Genomic DNA, 16,188 nt, shown 5'->3' on the forward strand with positions numbered 1-16,188 from the left:
CTAAAAGATCTAAAGACACCAGTGTTAATGTCCAGAGCTACGCAAGTTTGACATTACGATGCACTAAGAGTGACCAAAGCACAGTAGTGGCAGCATAGGACTATGGGACTGTTTTGCATTAAATCACACTAATAGGATCTACGAGTTGTAATTCTGTGATGATCAAAGTATATGGAATAATAAAGATAACCTACAAATCTTACAATTTTACATTGAAGCTTACAAACGGAAGAACAAAATGCCATCTGTCAAGGCAGGTGGTGGAAGCGTCATGCTGTGGGTTTGGTAATAAAGACAGGATAACTTCTAAAATTCATGAACTTTAGTTTAAATCAATAATAGGGTGACGCTTTGACCCAGCTGGATGTTTCAGAAGTACAAAAGCATTCAAACACATCAAAACTGCCTTAAGAATTGATAAAGCAGCCCAACATTAAGCTCCTGCAGTAACTTTCAGTTCTACAGAAAGCGTATGGACTATGTATAAAAGCCAAATCCGTCCAAGCAAATCATTCAAATTATATGAGTCCTTCTGTTTCCCCAAAAGAAGGAAATTCAGACAGATTTTTACCAGGAAATTGATGATGACTACACTGAAACCAGGAAACAGGTGATCCCATAACGCAGTTAACTGGTCACAAGTAATCAAATTAAGTTTATGCTGTGGTGGCACAGGGGTAAAACTCAACTCACGGTAGTTCTCAATGAGGATTGGTTTGAGTAGCAGCCTGATGACCTTTGGGAATTCCCACTCTCAAATAAAGGTCAATAGAGCAAATAAAACCTTAAATAAATAAGTTTATCTAAGTACATTTATCAGATGGATTACACTGCAAACTTGTAGTCCTAAAAAGAGAAAAAGACCCCTATCTTTTTAGGAGGTAATCGTACCAATGTCTCCAAAATACTGATCTCTATCTTACTGCACTGTGTTTATTAAGTTAAATAAATTTGACAAACCTAATCTGGTTACATGTGACAAATTAACACATATTTTATAAATTGGAGTTCGATTCTCTTATTTCAGTGTACAAATTTGGTGTTGAGCTGCAACTTGAAAATGGTCATTTCAACTAATATTACTAGGGGTTAATGTATTTATTTTGATATGTAAATATAACTTTGACCCCGTGTAGAAGACAAACAACCCCATAAATTTTAAAATTGTTCACCCAATTGTTGTTTTTAAAATTCACTGAAGTCACTATTTGTGCCCAGAGTAGGTAGAAGTTCACTTTTTGGCCGTAATTGCACCAGAGCGTATTACAGTTCAGACCCCAGCATGGACACCTCCTCTTCCTGCCCCAGCCAGATGAAGTGGAGCTGTGTGGCCATGTGGACATCTAAGAAGAGAATCAGGATGAGGAAAATCTCCTGGATTAGTGTTTTTCAGATTAATAGCCCCAGCCACCCAATAATCCTAGATAATCCCTCTAGTGGGAGAAAGGAGATAAAACCAAGCAGCAGATGTTGTCGTCAGAAGTTCTGTTGATGTTTGTTTACTCGTGTTCATTCAGAGAAAAAAAATCAACAAATGTGACTGTGAATATTAAGTGTGTCATGATTTCCAGTCACGACTGGTAACTGATTCAGAAGAAGTGTCTCTGCTGATCTTGACTGTGTTTACCAGGCAACAGTGCTTCATATCTTGTATGCTACTGAGTTAATTTGCTTCCTGATGTCAGCGTCAAGTCACGTTTCCTGTAAAAACAGTCATTACCAACGACAAATTTAACCCAATCTTTCAGCATTATGTAACGGGGAAGATAATGAATATCAAAAACCGAAAATGAAATTAACCGATATTATTACTCATCCATATTAGATGAGTAACCAGCACCAGGAAATCACCTACGAAATCACAAACGGTGCTGAGAATTATTCGGAAAATTTCTGACAAAGGCTTGAATATGTGTAGGTAGTTTGGGTTATGAGCTATGACAACAGACGTTGTGTGGAGGTTGAGGTTTGCATTGATGGTGACAGGATGTGTGTCTGCTGCTGCTGCTGCTGCTGCTTCCTTTGGGGCTTTGCTGACATGGGGGAGAGGAGTGATAAAAAAAAGAAAACACTCTTAAAGACACCCACACACAAAGGCTCTCACGTCACAACCTTCCAGCCAAGCAGTCTTCAACGTCTCACCAGTCTTACCCCATTGTGTTTAAACCCACTGTGCAGGCTGAGGCTACCGTAAGTGCACTCTCAGCTGCTCTCCTGACAGCCATGATGAAGTGTGTAGTAAAGTGTGCTTGAGTGTGTACATTTGCAGTGGATTGAAAGTGCTGCCTCAGCAGGGAGACGGGATGACAAAGTGGTCGCGCTACCGGAGGAGGAACAGGCAGCGGCGAGGGAAAGGGAAGTGGGAGCATGAAGAAAGTTGGAGTCAGAGGTTTGAGTGGGAGAGAATCATGTGGGAAGGCAGAGTAATTTCAGTGTGGGCTATGAGGAAACGAGGACAAAGATGTGAGATTACACCCTATCATATGAGCAATACGACAGTAGACATACAGACACCGTACCGATAGTTATGGAAAGACATCTGCATGACTAGTTCACCAAAATAGAAACTTCTGCCATTTAGCTTCCTTGTTATTCAGTGTTTTGCTGAAACAGTTTGCATTGAAAATTATTTTTACAGCACCATCAGCCTGATTCAAAACAACTCACTCCATTGCAGTCCCGTAAAGTCACGTTGAAATACACCTAAAAGTGATAATCAAATGACTATACAATCATTCTACACAAATTTGAAAAATACTTGATTATAAGTTTACAATTCAAATCATATTTTACTGCTTTTACTACCACTTTTTTCTTTAAATACTCGCCTGCTCGTATTGTTGTATCTGTTTTTCAGTTTTTACCTGTTTTAGCCCAAAATATTTATAAATCTGAAGTTTGTCAGTGTTCATAATCATGGTGTAAAACTACAAAAATACTAATGTTTTTTTATGCCCACTTCTAGCTTTGTCTACTCAAATCACACTGAAAAAAACACCTTTTCAACAAATGAACTAAAAGATCAAACACAACATGGCATTTACCAATTATGAGTGTGAACTACACCACCCTCTTTAATGATAGAAAAAAGCAGGCTTGAGTTTATTTGATATTGATATTTTATTTATTAACTTGTTCCTGTTTGTTTTTTTGTTTTGTTAATTTATTTTGGGTCATAAATATCCATTACTTCACATTTGTTGCCATTATAAGGATAAGGCTTCTCATTTCTTTACTAAACATTCCAAATCTCTTAACATCCATACTTATACATTTAAAATTTCACCCTCAGAGCACCTGCAAAACATAATACATGACAGTTTTACTCAGTCTGATTAAAATATTTTCTATTTATTTCATTGTGAATTGGCAAAAATGAACATATTTAGATCATGAAAGCAGCATTGTGATCCCACTGAGAAATGTCATTGTGACATATCTTCCTCTTTCCCATGACGTCCATCATTGAATAAAAATAAATTAGCTATATTCATTGCTGAATAAGGCACTGTTTTATTTAGACTTCCCTACGCAATAGGCTTCAATGAAGGTCCTGTTTTAGTACACTTCAGTGAAACCATTTTATGACCTTTGTGACAACAAATGTTTTTACAGATTTCTTTTACTTTAATACTAAAAACACTCACGATAAAATTGTTAACTAACATGTTTAGTAGCTTGCATTTCTTAGTAATTAATTTTTTTTTTTATAATAAATGTTGCATTATGCTGTAAAATGCCCCAGTAATCTTGGTAAACCTTTTTAACACAAAGTCTATAATGTCATACTTTGAATGTTACATTTCCCCTTTCCCAAAAGTGAATTCATAATAAAAAACAAACAGGGATGAGCAGGAAAAGTGTAACATCTGTTTGTGACAGACATGGAGAGAGAAACAGGACAGATTTGCTGTGGCTTAGAGCTCCAGGGGATTAATTTGACCCAAATGATAACACACAGCCTTCAGCATTTCCTCTGAAGGCTGCAGTTCCTAGCTTTCAACTCGCAGCATCACGTCACTCAACACAAAAACACCGTATAACCCCAAACACCACGTGCGCAGTAGGAAAGTTGAGCTTTACGTCAGTGTCCATATGAGGACTGTCGGACAAGCCATATTTGGCTTTTCCGCCTGTGACGTTGCTGCCTCTGCGGAAAACGGGGCGGAGCCCACGCGACCCCGCCCCTCTCGCGGCTGTTATCAATGAACAACTGAAACTATGAAACTGAAGACGGTTTTATCCGCCTCAGGGAGTTCAAGTTCAAGTTCTCTCTACACTTACTCAAATTCATTTTAAGTTTTCATACAGGCGCATTATTTTGCATTTACAACTATAATAGTTTACTTTTTTCCTTAAGTAAACACCTCGTTTTTGTGTACTTTTTAAAGTTTTTTTAGGTTGACTTTTCACCTATTTCAAACTTTTGCGCCATGGCTTCAAGCAGTGTAACACTAGAAATAACAAACAACGAGCTGGTCCACATCCTAAGGACCCCACGGGATCAGTACACCTCCAGCGGGTGCGTGGTGCTGGACTGCAGACCTTTCCTCGACTTCTCCACGACGCACATTTGCGAGTCCCGCAACGTCAACTGGAACTCGATGCTGCGCCGCAGGTCCAAGAGCTCGGTGGTGGCCCTGGAGTGGCTCATCCCGGACAAGGCGCTCCTGGGCCGGCTGCGGCGCGGAGAGTTCTCCCCGCTGGTGGTGGTGGATGAGAGGAGCGGCTCGTTGGCCGAGCTCAAGTCGGAGAGTGTGGCCCAGATGTTGCTCACCGCCCTGCAGAACGAAGTCCAGACGCAAATCTGCTTTCTGCAAGGTGAAAACACTTTTCATTTCTGAACATTAATTCATGAAAAACAATCATTTGCTAAGGCTTTTATTTCTTTTACAGTTAGAAAACAGAACAAAATTATCAAATGTTCTTATTTCTTCCTACATTATATAAGAGGAGCATTCTTGTAAAATGTTTCATTAAGCTAAAACGCTGTTTGACCTCCATTTTAGGTGGATTTGAGGGATTTTCAGAGGCCTTTCCAGATCTTTGTTACCACGCTGCTGTAAACCCCCTCCATTCAGTGGAACCAGAGCCAATAGTGACAGGCCGGAGGACTCCAGCATATGATCAGGTACGTCAAAAAATCCTAATCGGTGCATCTAAATGTTATCTTCCTAAATAAAAAATAAAAAAATCAAACGTATTGATTAATTGTTGTTTTAATAATTTCTAGAATGGTCCGGTGGAGCTGCTGCCCTTCCTGTTCCTGGGCAGTGCCATCCACTCGTCCCGCAGAGAGACGCTGGCAGCAGCAGGCATCACAGCTGTCCTCAACGTGTCCTCCACCTGCCCCAACTTCTACGAAGGAGAGCTCCAGTACCTTCGACTCACTGTGGAGGATACGCTGGTAGCCGACATTAGAGCCTGCTTTCACACAGCCATCTCGTTCATCGGTGAGCCCCTTCACCTTCTGCTCAGTGACCTCAAGTTATTTATTTGTTCAAATCCCAGTATGAACTTTAACCAACCACATTTTAGAGGGCAGAGAAACTCAAGTGACCTAATTTGATATGAAATGCAACATAACACTTTTAAGCAGCTTATGTACAAGAGATCATTTTGTAGCTTATTGGCAAAATATAATAATCTAGTTGCAAAACAACTGGATTGTTTTCCACAACTTACAGATGAGATTCATTCACTCCTAAACTTCGACCTTGTAGCCAATTGTAAACATTTAGTGTGAACAGTACCGATTGTTCTAAACTTTGTTGTTTTTTTCCGGTGTTACCCACAGACTCCGTGAAAAAGAGCGGTGGTCGGGTGCTGGTGCACTGTCAGGCAGGCATCTCCCGCTCAGCCACCATCTGTCTGGCCTACCTCATGCACACGCAGCGCGTCCGCCTCGACGAGGCCTTCGACTTCGTCAAGCAGCGGCGCCAAGTCATCTCCCCCAATCTGGCTTTCATGGGACAGTTGCTGCAGTTTGAGACCGACATCCTCTGTCAGGGCTGAGACGAGTGATGTCTTCAGCTCATATTCTTATCGGGACTCGACAAATGATCCATTTGTGCAGAAAATGGTACATCTAACAAGGACTCGGAGAAAAGCTACTTGTGTTGCTGGCATCACATGATTGGATTTCTGTTTAAAGCAGAAACTGACAAATGCATTACTGGTTAAAACAAACTGTTGCAGTGTAGAAACCTGCTGAAGTATTGAACTTGAAAATGACTACAGTCCAGAAGTAGCAGGTTGGAGCAGCTACTTGTACTTTCCCCTTTTACCGGTGAGGGAAGTTGTTCCTGCTTTTCTGGTAGTGTGTTTTTGTTGTGTGTGTGTGTGTGCTAATTTAAGACTAAGGTGCCTGTTTATTTGAAAGGTCTGTTTTTGCTTTCATACTGAAGCCACTGTGACATCTTTCAGGCAGCACTGTGTTAGCTACTTAAAGCAATTCTGAACAATTCTCAGATTTCTTCCACTGAAATTATGAAAATGCACTAACTACAGCCTGTTTTATGAGACACATATATTGGCTGGCAGCTGTTTTTTTTTTTTTTCCATTATGTAAATAGTTTTTAATTATTTAAGGTTTGCAATGACTGTGTTACAGTTTTTGATATGTTACTGCACTTTAATCCTGCAAATTTCAATCTATTCTGGGGTTTTTTTTCCACTCGAATAAAAACTTGCAGGAAAACACGTTTAATTCTTGTACTCCTCTTCCTTTTCCATAAACACACCTTAGCCTGTCTGCTCTGGTACATCAGATCATTTTTCTTCAAAACTACCTCTCTGCAGAGACAAAATAGTCCCGAGAGTATTGCAGTGGTTTCCCAGAACACGTTGCAAATGCATAACTTCACACACTGACCCTGCAGCGCTCCTGCTGAATCAGGGGATATTGAAGCTGTTCGTTGCTGCGTGTTTTGGAGGATTATCCTGCAGAGAGTGGATTTTACAGTCTAAAGTCCTCTTCCACCCCCAACACAGACATAAAAAAGTTCTATCTGCACACTGCAGTTGTGCGGACAGCTTTAGAGATTTGAGTTTTGCAGAATGTTCTCGCCTAGTTTGGAAAGTCTTTCTCAAATTTCAACAGGATATTTAAAGTGCATATCCTGTTAAAGTTTACTTCCAAACTGACTTTTTATATGCATTATTTCAAACATTCAGCTTTAGCTCTGTAAGATATTTTTCCACTTTGCAAATGTCTGCCATTTCTCCTTTCGTTTACATCCCATTTTAATGGTTCTTTATGGGGAACTTTTTGAAAAGCGTGGGTCACATTACATCAGGTGGGAAATTAACAGAGCATTTCTGGAAAAGCAGATGAGACCTTTAGTCAAAAAAGGTGGAGGTCACGTAATTTTTCACAGCTGCTTTGCAACTAGTGGATCTATGATTCCTGGTCTTTATCATCATATCCTGAAGAATGAAAAAGGGAAATATTCGAAATGTGAAAAATTTCTAATAAGAATTTTGATTTTTCATTATCATACATTCCATTTCAAATAAAAAAAACTGACAGTATGATTGAAATTAATTTAACTTCCCTCTGGGATCAACAAGGTAGTTTTGAATTGGATTTTGAATTTAATTTGAAGATGTTATTTTGCTTTATTTCCACTGTTTGTTCCATAAATATCAGTAAATTTGACAAAAAAATAAGATTAAATGCAATGACATAAATTTGACTGTTTTAAGTAATGGGAATGTTATTCAAGAACAATATTTTGCATTTGTGGCGCTACTGATGTCACAGCCATGTAGTTGCCCAAAGAAGTTTTGTTGAGTTTTTTTATCACGATCTTTGCTGCTATCACAATAGTACAATAATAGTACAATAAAATTCCAAGTCTACTTGACTTTAATCTCAAGTAGCACTTGGAATATACAACAATTAAGCACATCCATCTCTTAATAGCTGAAATGACAGAATAAAGGTTTCTGAAGTGGCCTAGTCAAAGTTTGAATAACGTCCAATGTGACTGAAATGTTCTGCAAACGTAGTGGGCCAAAGTTCCTCTACAGTGATGAAAAAGATTCATGACCAGCTGCCACAAACGCCAGATTTTGCTGCCAGTTGTTAAAGGTTAGGAATAATTAGTTTATAATAAAATCATTATTTGAAAACTCAGATGATCGTTGGGTGATTTTAAAATTTGTTTGAGGATTTGAAACATGTAACATGTAACCAATGCTTTTTATAGCACTGTATACATTAATGCCTCACCTCTGTTAAAAGATCAGCTGCATCCACTACCTCATTTTTTATTATCGGGCTGCCCACACTTATTTTTACCCATGGCCAAAACAAAACCTCCAACTTCCTCTCATTTACAAGTATCCGTTCCCTAACGCGTGCTTTAGTGGAACTATATTTGACTTCTTTCTTCCACTTGACACATTTTTCCACATCAGAAAAATGCCCATTGGCTTTAGTCAAGACTAGAAAAAAAATACATGAAAAGGTTTGAATTATGAATATTTAAAGATATTTCTATAAAACTTAAACTTTCACTTCTCCGCCTTGATTTTAATTTAATCATAATGTTCTCTGCAAGCCATTTTATGAATCTAAACAAGATTTCAGAGGATGACAGGATTCCATATCTCGTTCTTTTTCCTTAAACAACCTTTGTAGAAATAAGTAATAAAATCTTTCTGCAGATCAGGTTGGCTTCAGTGCTGATGTGAAATAGAAAACATTATATATTTTCTTTTCTGATTTATAATGTAAAATAACCTGATTTTAACATACAAAATAAATCTGACCTTAGAGGAAAATTACTAGTTTGACTTGACTTTGGCACAAATATGTAAAAACCACGACGAGCAGAGCTCACCACAGGTTTTAAAGTAAATGTTTGAGTCTTCAACTGAAAAATGTGAAGAAATATGACTTCTAATTTGATTACATGTAAGCATGTAACAATTTCTGTGTTGTACAGACATCATCATAAGATTTAATGGCAGCTTATTTTAAAAAACTTCTACCATAACCAAAGCACATGTTTTCATGTTCCAGTAGAGTTTAGCAAACTAAATGTTTATGTTTGGATTAGTAGAACAGAAAATAAACTTTTTACTTCGGTATCTATTAAGCCATCAAAATAGTTGTGACTTATTGATCTTATCATGCCTGACTCTCTTCTCTGCACTTCTAAAACTGTGAGCCTTTGAGATTATTTTTACGTTCTTTGCCTTTCTGCTCTCAGTTTGTGATGACAAGTTAAATTTTAATCTATTTTTAACCAAGTGTCCAGACAGTGGGTCTCTGTGTCATGTCATATTTATACACCAGTCATGGATTACTAATTAAAAGGATCAACTCAAAAAGTAGAAGTTTAAAAAAAAAGGCTGTGCAAAGATCAGATTTTTTCTCATCATCATTCACAATGAGAAATTACATTTATTTTAAAGGCCATGTTATGATGAATGCGGCCGTAGCTTGTCTATATTATAGCATTTTGTTGTCAAAGTAAAGCTCGGATTTGTCAAAATGTTTCAATTTATGTTTGTGTCACAATAAAAGCTGTATTAACATGTTTTGTAACTACATCATGTTACTTTTTTAGTCGCACATTTTATGGTATGTTGATTACTGGAGCTCTGTCTAGCAGAGATTATCTAAATAAAAAAAACGTGTAAAAATAAATCTGCTGTGCCTCGCTTGTGGAATATCCTCCCTGACCTTTTCAAAAAAAATAACAAATTCATCCATGTTTATAACATTTAATGAGTAAAATGTTCAGTCAAGCAAAGCGACACTGTTTCAAATTGTTTGTGTTTCTGTCTGAATGTTGCAACATTATAAAATAGATTATTTGATTTTAAAATTGTGTCCTACGTGGCGATGAGGCAGAGATAATGTGCAACGTTATTTATTTACAGGGTGTTAAAAGTTCACTATTAAATATAGGTCAGCAGAAACCAGATGAAAGAATCCGTTTCAGGTCATTCATTACTGTAGCTACAGGAAATAGTAGTTGTGTACACAGGAAGTTAGCTGGGTAAATAAACAATCTTAAACAATCGTGTGATGCAGTTTGCTGTCATGTATTCTGGGTCAAACTTTAGAAAGAGGTCATCAACTTTACTTTTTTTTTTTTTTTTTAATGAATGTGTATAAAACTCGTAGGCCGATATCAGTTTTATAAACACTTTGGGATTTCTATGAAAACAAACAATACTGAAGTATTTGAAAATCATGAAATTATAGTAAAATATTTTGGAGCCACTGACCAGGGCACAACTTAAACCTGCCATCCAGCAACTCAAACCTTCTGATGCATAGAATCGCTCATTAATCAACTGTAGTTTGCACCAGTAAAATATTTTTTTGTAAGTGGATCGGGCACCATAACTGGGTCTGGCCCAGGGGCCCACATCCTTGTTATTCCGGCCCTGCATTAATCTATCTCCCCTCGCTGAGAGGGCTTTTATCGCTGTCATTGTTCACGCTTTATACATGTACCAGTGTTTGAAGACAGATTTTTGACTTATAGCTATGGATCAGAATCATTCAATTCTACTGGGCAAGATTCGGTGCAGAAACAGGAAATTTGACTTCAGTCCACACGATATGTTGCTATTTTTACTCTACTGTGATCCTCCAGAGGGAAATGCAGACTACCTGAGAAAAGATTAAGTCAAAAAATGTTTAGTTTGCAGCAGGACAGTGCTCTCTAGTGACAGCTTTTAAAACAACCAGGAAATGAGGAGATTTCTGAGCATCCAGCAGATGACGCCAGCATGCTGTTTATTCTGCCTTTTCCTGATTGATTCAACCCAGAATCATCTCAATCACACACAATCTTTATCTGCGGTGCTTCCCGGTGCATTTTTTTTAATTCACAAAAGAGTTGGTGCTGTTGTCCTTCTGTGCTTTTAAATAATCATGCTTGGAAGTAAAACTATTCCACCATCTCTCTGTTCAAATGCCTCTCATTAAATTTGTCATATTCAGTTCATCCTTTATCAATCAGCCTCCCTAATGAAAACAGACTCAAACTATTAGTCACACTCTGAGCCTGGATTAAACTACTGTCAGCTCTAATCATATTATATTAAGCTGCGGCAATACCTACTGATGGCTTATACGTGTGTGTTTGCGTCTGTATGTCTCTGTAACGTATTTACAAATGGGTGAGTGTGTCAGATTAGGGATTAGCACAGAGATCCCGCTTCCTTTTGGACGTGGAGTTTTGCTGGGTTTGCTGTTCACAGATGAGGACGGTGCATGTCACTTGTATGAGGAATCCCAGGTGATGAAAATGCAACTGTGATATAAGAGGCTGCAGAATAACAATGTGCATTTATTTGCATAGGCCTGCTGGTACATACAGAAGCAGAAGGGTCCCTCATTACAAATGCAGTTTGGAAAATTACTCTTTGACCATTTGACAGCAGTAAAATTAATTCTTTGCATGCTTTCAGAACTCACATTAAGAATAAGTCCAGTAGAAGCTTGAAATACTAAACCATGATCTCTTATTTTCTTCCAAGCACTGAGCTTTCCCCTGAAATTGCTGGAAAATGACCAGAAAAAGTAGCTGAATAAAGATTCTTTGCGCTCAATGTTTGCAGTCCTTGGTATTGTGGAAAGTATTTGCCCTCTCACACATTTATTATGTTTTTGGCTTTATTATCCCACTTAAATGTTTTACATCATCCAACAAATGTTGATATCAGTCAAAAATAACCAGAGTAAATGCAACAATTACTTTTTTAATTGTGATTAAGAGGGAAAAGAACCATGAACAGCTCAATTAGAAAATATTAGAAAGTCATGAACTCTGGGACTCCATCAAACTGTAGCAGTATTCACAGAGAAAACATGGCACAGTGGTGAATCTTCCAGGAGTGCTCAGGTTACCCAGATTACTCCCAGAGAGCTTCAGAAACACATCCAGGAGGCCACAACCCAGGTCCCACTTGCCTCAGTCAAGGTCAGAGTTCATGATTCAGAAACAGGAAAGAGGCTACTGAAGGTGGGCGCCATCTTGACGAGACCCTGCAATGATGATGGGGGTTGACATCGCACATTTGAAAACAACCATTTTGTTTGCTGATGTTATCTTTGTTCAATTTTAAGATTTATCAGAAGATCTGAAAACATTTACATGTGACAAAATAAACTTAAGATGCCCAATATATGTACTTTTCTACAGCTCTATAGTTCACGGTAAACCTCTATAAGTCACTCAAAGTGTATTCTCTTGACTCCCAGAAATCAAATTTCCACTAAAAATAGAAGCTCAATGGAAACAAGGTCCAGACCTTAAAAAAAAGAATCTGAACTTTCAAATCAAACAGGCAGGAAGTGCCCTCTGACTGATGTTGACCTGAGCCCGACATGCACATAAACTCCCAGTAGAGCCCTGCCCTGAGTAAACCTGCAGAGATGGAAGTTCAAATGCAGCATTTATAGACTTTTTCCCCGACGTTTTTGATCTTTTTGAACAGATTTCAACAATGGAAAAAGTTCAGCAAGTTTTCCTAAAGAGAGCAGCTCCGTCCCCGGAGGGAACTCAATCTTTTCCAGACCTGGATGTCAAGCAAGAACTGTTGATCCAGTGTGCTTGATCCATGACAGCAGAATTACCTCCAGGCTTGTGAGTCTTTGTGTGCGGCATACTGTACGTGAGAGTGTGTGCACGTGGTCTTACACAACAAGCACTTCAGAGGCCGTGTGTGTATACCGCACACTGAACGCTATGAGTTCCGGTGACACACCCCTCAACCCCAGAATGCATTTTCAGCGTGTTACTAAGCACAGTTCACCTACAAAAACAGACACACTTGATTGGAGTGCGTTCTCTCTCGCTAAAAGCTTTATTTTCCGTCCCTTTATATTTAGAATGTGTAGCAGGAGCAGGAAAAAAAATGTACGAGCATTATTGGCTGCTGCTTCAGGTCACGCAATCAGTAAGCGGGCCGTCCAATTGTAATTCCATGGGTGGCTTGTAGAGCTTCTCTCTCATTAAAGCTGAGATACGTGTGTGTGTGTGTGTGTGTGTGTGGAGGGCTGGGGAGGGGTTAGCACAACAAAAACAAGCAAGCACAACCTCCCACTCACACACCATTCATAAGACTGCGTGTGTATTTGTGTTGTGCGTGCGTGCGTGCGTGCGTGCGTGCGTGCGTGCATGCGTGCGTGCGTGCATGCGTGTGTGTGTGTGCATGACAGGTGTTAATGTACACTCCAAAAACCGCTGTTTAAAAAACAGGGTTACTTTGCTCGCACACTGGGTTGATTTAATTCAGCAGGATTTGGTTATTAGTTCGGCTTTTCTCTCAAATGATTTGGTCAAAGTTACTTATGTCTACTGGTGACGCTACCAAAGAGTGGGTTAAACAGAATAACTTATGGGGTAATATGTTGATGAAAAATTAATGAGAAGCCAGTTTTATGCCTGCTTCATCACGCTGAAGCCTGCTCCATGAGCAGGAGGAGGGGAATCTCAGCTGTGTTAGCAAACATCAAAACAAAGAAGAATTTCAGGAGTTTCATGCAGGTAGATTACTAAGGAGAGACATTAAATTTATGAGTAATAAAAACACAGTAATGACATTCATTAGGATTTTTCAGGCAACCAATCTGTGTCAAGAAATATCAACTAATTTGATATTTTTGCTTGTGGAAAATATTATTTCTCTCCTGATTCCCAACTTCAGCGTAAAATGGAAATGTTAATAAGAATAAGAGATTGTACAGTAACCTTGAGAAAACATTCAAATTTCACTGAGAAATCATTGCTCTTGTTTATGTCTTCTCTGTGTCGTATTTTTGTGTATTTGTGAATTGTCTAATCTGTTTTCCCTTTGGTATCTTTTCATAAGAAATACTTCCTTGTTTTGTTGAATGTTATTAGTAAACAATGAAATTGCAATAAATTGATTGGATTTTAAAAGTCCAGGCTGTGATCACCTGACTGCTGCAGCCTTAACCAAACTATTAAAAGAGTGTATCAGCAGCTCAGGCCCCAAAGTTTCTAAAGTACCAAATTCATTTTGTCGCTTTTATTTATTTATTTATTTATTTATTTTTGTTTTGTTTTTGCTGTTTTCCAAATTCTGTGTTTTATGCTTCTCAAAAACTTAGAAGCCTTTGTCACTATCTGAAATGTTGCAATTTGCTAGACTTTCACAAAATAAATTGCTCCGTGACTATTCTACAAAAATAATAATGAATATTAAATACTTTACTAATGTTCTTTTTCACAGTATGGAAGGACATTTGAGGTGTCAACCTTGGTACAAAAGGCAAAGTGAGTTTGTTCAAAGAAAATGCATTTCTCTGTTGAAGCTCCTTCCTTAACAAACTGGGTCACAACTTTGACCCATTTGATTTAAATCACCCAATTTCTGTCCCAGTAACATTAACCCATTTAAGTTCAATTTAAGTTTAGAGTGCATGTTGGAACATTGTTCATTTTGCATGCGAGTTTGCAGCAGCAACAGGAACCCCCTCCCCTGCGTTAACCAACACTCTGCTGCCGTTTAGTTCTATGGCCCAGTAAAGCTTCCAGCGTGACGCAAGTTTCACAAGATAATTGAACAATCGGACCCTCGATCGCAAGTGGCCAGCCAATCACAGGAGATGTGCCGTGGTTGTTTTTCTCGTGGGAGAAAGAAAGCGCCGACAGATTCTTAATGCAGATAAATTTAAACAGAAGTCAAGTGATGATGCAGACGCGTTATCGCAGAGAGCGGCTGTTACCGCTGCCCTGCGCCTCGCACCATCAGCAGAGGTGCAAGGTGACATGGTGCGTTTTCAGGCAGGGGAGTTGAAGCTGCTGGAGAGAGGAGAAGGTTATAATTTACTTATCTTCTTGCTGAAATAGCCCCCGTTCTTCGCAAAACGATGTTTCATAACTGAGATCTGAAACCTCATAATGTAGTGCGCTGAGTTCCCAACCCAGAAGCACCACTTATACAGTTAATGCATTAGCGCTGCAGCACTCAGGGAGGCTCCGGTCTCCAAACCGAACACGTTTATTTTATGTGAACTTCAGAACTTGTCATGATTTCACTTTATTAAGGAAATCTCATTATGTTTTTTGCAGTGAAACGTCAATCCATTATGTGCACTATAGTCTAACTGAATAATTAGACTTACAACAAAATATCACATTTAAAAAGTTCCTGACCGAGCCCTCCTAAGAGCGGTCACTCCTTCACATTCCCCAGACTCCCCGTCCAAATATTCTCATATGCATCTATTTATTTCTGCCGCTTTGCTATACATCCACAATGGGACTCACCACCCAGGGGACACCCTTTAATGGAGTGGAGGAGGACAAATCTATGTTAGCTGTGCCCCAAATGCGTCTTATGTTGCATGTTGCAACATAAGACGCAACATGCGTCTTATGTTGCGTCGCAACATAAGACGCATGTTATGTTGAGTGGTGAGTGGACAAACTGTGAGAAAATATAGCTGATGGTTGGCTGATGATCCATAACTTTTTGATTTACAGCCTGCAGGGGCACATTAAATAATTATTTCATGATTTAAAGGGGAGGTATTATGTATTTTCCAGGCACATTTTGCCATTTTATAGCGCAATCAAGTAACTATGTTGCTTTCAGCTGTTATAAAAATGCTGTGCATATCAAATATGACTTAAAAGAATTTTGACTTTGTAATTTTATGCCTTGAAATTAGGCCTCTATTTCTTTAAGAAACCCCTGCTGTTTCTGAAACTCCACCTTCAGGAAATCATCACAGCATCACTCCTCTATTAATTTAACCACGTTTTTATCAGCATTTCACTCAGAAGTAGCTGGTATAACGAGTTCAGCAGACACACAGTTCCACCAGATGTTTGCTGGCTAGTTTGAAGGAGTTGAGTGGAGGAGGCCTGCTCAGGTCGAAATCCTGGAAACTGCCTTGTGAATTTCTCTCAAACGTTTGAATGCCGTTAGCTTCACAATTCTCTAAAGACTTCTGCTTGTGCTCCTTTGTGTGCCACTTTTTTTTTTCTTCCACTCAACTTCTTATTAAAATGCATGGACACAACACTCTTGATTTTTTCTAGATTACACCTCTAGTGGACAGTGACATTATTGTTTTATTTAGCTGTTATCAAATTATCAAAATGATCAAAAAGTACAAGTCTTTATTTGTAAACCCCTCGGCGCATAATGAATATAAAATTCGATTTATTTTTTTAAACC

General features: G+C 38.7%; 1 protein-coding gene across 1 annotated transcript; it reads left to right on the forward strand.

Annotated features, from left to right (window-relative positions):
* Positions 1-3,381: 3,381 nt before the first annotated feature.
* Positions 3,382-6,705, forward strand: dusp2 (dual specificity phosphatase 2). Its single transcript, XM_015034341.1, has 4 exons — positions 3,382-4,821; positions 5,010-5,131; positions 5,234-5,453; positions 5,798-6,705. The coding sequence occupies exons 1-4, from the start codon at positions 4,434-4,436 to the stop codon at positions 6,013-6,015; spliced, it is 948 nt and encodes a 315-aa protein (XP_014889827.1). The 5' UTR covers positions 3,382-4,433; the 3' UTR covers positions 6,016-6,705.
* The last annotated feature ends 9,483 nt before the right edge of the window (positions 6,706-16,188 follow it).

The sequence above is a fragment of the Poecilia latipinna genome, unplaced genomic scaffold, assembly GCF_001443285.1.
Source record: "Poecilia latipinna isolate Pla-1442-1.1 unplaced genomic scaffold, P_latipinna-1.0 Scaffold296, whole genome shotgun sequence".
NCBI lineage: Eukaryota > Metazoa > Chordata > Actinopteri > Cyprinodontiformes > Poeciliidae > Poecilia > Poecilia latipinna.

What these genes read in the sequence shown, in the direction of transcription:
- dusp2 (XM_015034341.1), top strand. Translation starts at nt 4,434, where the DNA reads ATGGCTTCAAGCAGTGTAACACTAGAAATAACAAACAACGAGCTGGTC. An exon ending in GGACTCCAGCATATGATCAG is followed by an intron (nt 5,132 to 5,233) that starts GTACGTCAAAAA and finishes AATAATTTCTAG; the next exon opens with AATGGTCCGGTGGAGCTGCT. An exon ending in CACAGCCATCTCGTTCATCG is followed by an intron (nt 5,454 to 5,797) that starts GTGAGCCCCTTC and finishes TGTTACCCACAG; the next exon opens with ACTCCGTGAAAAAGAGCGGT.